This window comes from Ipomoea nil, unplaced genomic scaffold (assembly GCF_001879475.1).
Source record: "Ipomoea nil cultivar Tokyo-kokei standard unplaced genomic scaffold, Asagao_1.1 scaffold0876, whole genome shotgun sequence".
Taxonomy (NCBI): Eukaryota; Viridiplantae; Streptophyta; class Magnoliopsida; order Solanales; family Convolvulaceae; genus Ipomoea; species Ipomoea nil.
The window spans coordinates 1,845,343-1,850,030 of record NW_017617304.1 but is presented as its reverse complement, the minus strand read 5'-3'; the positions used below and the strand labels follow the sequence as shown (position 1 = coordinate 1,850,030).

At 47.8% G+C, this 4,688-nt stretch overlaps 2 protein-coding genes across 2 annotated transcripts; both read right to left on the bottom strand.

The window, feature by feature from the left end:
* Positions 1-673: 673 nt before the first annotated feature.
* LOC109179064 (uncharacterized mitochondrial protein AtMg00310-like) lies at positions 674-1,516 on the bottom strand. Its single transcript, XM_019328634.1, has one exon. It carries the CDS (start codon positions 1,514-1,516, stop codon positions 674-676), a length of 843 nt encoding a protein of 280 aa, XP_019184179.1.
* Positions 1,517-2,891: 1,375 nt separating this feature from the next.
* Positions 2,892-3,908, bottom strand: LOC109179063. The gene has a single exon (XM_019328633.1). The coding sequence runs from the start codon at positions 3,906-3,908 to the stop codon at positions 2,892-2,894; it is 1,017 nt and encodes a 338-aa protein (XP_019184178.1).
* Positions 3,909-4,688: the final 780 nt, after the last annotated feature.

The following is a 4,688-nucleotide window of genomic DNA, read 5'->3' as shown; positions in this document are numbered from 1 at the left end:
GACCTCCTGACATGGCGAACCCGGACATTCCCAATGTCAGTTGCAATGACTCTACATTGCTTAACTATCATACCAACATAAGACAAATCGAGATAGTTTGAATTAAAATTAATGCACAAATTCAAACAATCTAAATCAACAAAATAGACATTCATGGGACGATTCTTCAACCAAGATAGAGCCTCCTTGAATGCTAGGGCCTCGGCAAGATAAGCTTGTGTCACACCTGGTAACCTCCCGGCATAAGCTGCAATAAAACCACCGTTATGATCTCTTAGCACCACCCCAAACGTCGCAAAACCCCCATGTATTGCAGCATCTATATTACATTTTAATGCACCCTCTGGTGGCGCCACCAAACATGAGCAGTAACGTGTTGTTGATTCAAAAAAGAGGCTGCCAAACAATCCCATGCTCCTACCTCACTTGCAACATAATTATGAAGCTGCGTCATAGTCCATTGAATACCATTCCACACCACATCATTTCTAACCTTCCACATAACCCACAGCCTTGCCGCCATAAGCACTGCCTGCAATTCATCTTGATCATTCAAAAACAAGTCCACAAACCGTGCCACACTCCTACCATTCAATAAATTAGTGACACCCCATAGTTGAAGAGCCATAGGACAATCACATAAAATATGAGAAATGGTTTCCTCCCTAGCTGGTCACAGCGGACAACCACCCCCAATAAACACCCTCTTCTCTTTCAGAACCTCTTTCACAGGCAAGATCCCCCTTATGCACCGCCACAAGAATACCCTAACCTTCGGTGGCACCTTTAGCCGCCACAACTTATGCCAAGAGACAAGACTAGGCACATGCGTTAAAACACTGCTCTCGGTTAGGAGCCTGTACCCATGCTTCACCGTATATTGGCCCCGTATGTCGTTTCTCCAGTACCATACATCACATTTATCCAATGCCACCGGCGTAGCCAAGACCCTATCAACATCTGTAGGCAGCAAAAGATCCCTCAGCAAGTCTTGGTCCCATAAACCGTCATTAGACATGAGGTTAGACACCGTGACATATCTCAACTCCTCATAACATTCCGTGTCCAGCTTTGGATTCTCCACATCCGCCAACCAACAATCACCCCAAACGAATGTGTCCCTTCCATTCCCAATCCTTCTACCCACCCCATCCCTCAGCAGATTCTGTGCAGCCACAATGCTTCTCCATAAGTAGCTGGGATTATGACCCAATGAAGCCGAAAGAAAGCCCCCATTAGGGAAGTACTTTGCTTTGAAAACCCTGCATACAAGAGAGTTTAGAGAGGTGAGAATACGCCAACCCTGCTTAGCCAATAAAGCCACATTAAACTCATGCATTCTCTTGAACCCCATCCCCCCTAAGTGTTTCGGCTTGGCCAACCGTGCCCAACTTAACCAATGAATCCCCCTCCTATCGGACTCCCCACTCCCCCACCAAAAGTTACTCATAGTACTCTCAATAGCATTACAAGTCGCTCTGGGCAATAGAAAGACAGACATAGCAAAAATCGGCATTGATGATGCAACACTCTTCAACAAAACCTCCTTCCCCGCCTTGGACAGCAGTTTCTTTTGCCATGCAGAAACCCTATCCCTCACCCGTTGCTCTATATAGCGGAACACTGACCTCTTATCACGCCCCCAGAAAAGACGGCAACCCCAAGTAATTCCCAAAGTGCTGGACAATTTGGACACCAAAAATACCGGCCACATGATCCCTCATATGAATAGTTGTGTTATGATTAAACAAGATGCTGAACTTACCAAAATTGATAGCCTGACCTGAAGCTGCACAATAAGCCTGTAAGCAATTCTTAACCTCGATGGCTTCGGTCCCAATGGCTCTAAAAAAGAGCAAGCTATCATCCGCGAAGAATAAATGAGAGACAGATGGTGCCCCCCGAGCCACACGCACACCATGTATTGCTCCACTCGCCTCTACCTGCTGCAAGATCAAAGACAACCCTTCAGCACAAACTATAAACAAGTATGGCGATATCAGATCACCTTGCCTAATGCCCCTAGTGGGGACCACCGAACCTGCCTCAGCACCATTTAACAGAATATTATACCGAACGGAGCTAACACAAAGCATTACAAGGTCAACCCACCCACGGGCGAACCCTAATGCCAGCAACATACCCTCCAGATAACCCCACTCCATCCGATCGTAGGCTTTCGCCATATCCAGCTTCAAAGCAGCCCATCCCACAACACCCTCTCTTTTACGCCTTAGATAATGGCCAATCTCCCCCGCCACTAATATATTATCTGTTAACAACCTAGTAGGCACAAAAGCACTCTGACTGGGTGAAACAACCTGGTCCAACACCATTTTCATTCGGTTAGCAACAACTTTTGCAATGACCTTATAGGCCACGTTGCAAAGGGCTATAGGCCGGAGATCCACGACAGTCTCGGGGGTTTTCTTCTTCGGGATTAAAACCACATTAGTGTTGTTTAGAGCTGTTGGGAAATAACAGCCATCTATACAACTTATCACAAAATCCGTGAGGTCCCTACCAATTATAGACCAAAAACTTTGATAAAAGGAAGGGCACATACCATCCGGGCCCGGAGCTTTTTCCGGAGCCATTGAGAAAACCGCATCTTTTACTTCTTCAGGAATTACCGGCGCCATTAACCGGCCATTCATTTCATCCGTTACGCGGCCCTGTACCCGATGCAACAAATTTCCACTCGTAGCAGATGCATGAAAGATATCAGTATAATATCTTATTACTTCCGGGGCCATAGCCGTACCCTCGAGCCACACGCCCTCGGGGTCCCTCAACCTCCTTAACTCATTTATTCTGCGCCTACTCGAAGCAGATTTATGAAAGTATCGCGTGTTCCTATCGCCATCCTTAAGCCACAACTGATTTGCTCTCTATCTCCAATAAACCTCTTCCTGCGCTAACAAACCAGACAACTCCTTCTCTAACCGCACATAAAGGTTAACATCATGTTGCACACGGCTACTACGCAAGCGCTCCAGCTTTGCCCTCAGGCGCTGTATCCTCCACCCAAACTTCACAAAGTAATCCCCACCCCAACGGAACAAATCCACACCACACTGCTGTATACGTTGCATGAATGTCCTCCCTCTCGTCATAGCCCAGGACTGCTCTACCACCTGCCGACACTCCCCATCCAGTAACCAACCAGATTCAAACTTGAACCTCCTGATTACCTGACGGATAGGCCTTACTACTAGGTCTAGAATTATGGCGCTATGATCAGAGTTAATAGTAATGAGGTTCCTAACTATTGCCTCTGAAAACATAGCACACCACTCAGTCGTTGCCACAGCCCTGTCCAACCGTTCTTGCACCCAACGCTCCGTTCCCTTCCCCTTCTCCCAAGTGAACTCATGCCCTTCCATTCCCATATCATTAAGCCCGCAATCACGCAACGCTGCGTTGAAACCCCGAATTAACCTATCTGAATGTACACTGCCACCCCACTTCTCTGTATGACTCGCTAAGTCGTTAAAATCCCTAATGACTGCCCACGGTAGCCTTGATCGTACCTTAAGATCCCTTAATAAATCCCATGATAAATGTCTGTCAACTTGGTCAGGGAAACCATAAAAGCAGGTTAGGCGCCACGGCTCCTGCCCCGGAAGATTAACCAACACGTCAATATGGTTCCCCGAATACCCCAGCAACGTCGCCATGTCACGCTCCCTCCAAAACAATGCAAGGCCACCCCCCCTTCCGACCTTATCCACCACAAATAACCCTTCAAATCCCATCCTTATTCTCACCCTTTCCACCGCTGCTTTTATTGACTTAGTTTCTGAAATAAAAACAAACATAGGCAACTGCTTGGTAACCAAGCTCAGTAGCTCACGAACTGTCGGCTTGCTGCCCAACCCCCGACAGTTCCAGCTTAACACGCTCATCTTAGATGGCGGGCCTGACTTCCCAGACCCACCGAAATGTTGTTCACTGCTGCCTCAGTCATATCAGAATCCCCTAAACCGTTTTGACCACCCTGCACGGATTCCTCCCGACGCCGCTTCAACTCTCCGTGCAACACTACCGCATCTTCAGTTTGTTCGGGGGTCACATTTGGCACATATACCGTCCCTGCCACAAAAGCCGGCTCAGTGGGTAGATCAACCAATAACCACTAGGCCCCTACCTGCTGCTGCTGACGTCTACCACCAGCCCTCAACCAACCCCCATAGGGATAATCTGCGGGCAATATGTTCTCACTGTAAGCTTTCTTACAAAACTTCTCCGAGTGGCCAAGGAGACCGCAGCAGAAGCAAAATGTTGTCAACCTCTCATACTTGAACATTATCCACGTAAAAGATCCATCACGCTGCCGCACTTTCATCCGCCTCTTTAAGGGCTCGGCCACCTTCACAGCGACCCGAACTCTAAAGAAACTCCGCCAATTGCCTCCAAAATTGTTTTGATCTAGGGCTATGAAAGTGCCAACATGGTTCGCAATCTGCATCAGGAATTCTGTCGTTGCATGGCGGCCCGGCAGATCGTGAACCTGGAGCCAAAAATCTACCGTGTCCAACACAACCTCCTCCGGACGAATTTCGGACGTGATCTCCTTACAGACGAGTGTGTTATTTTCAAAAGACCACGGACCATCGTCGATTACCCGCTGCAAGCCTTACGATGTGGAAACTGGAACAGGAACAAGTTTTCATTAATTTGGAGGA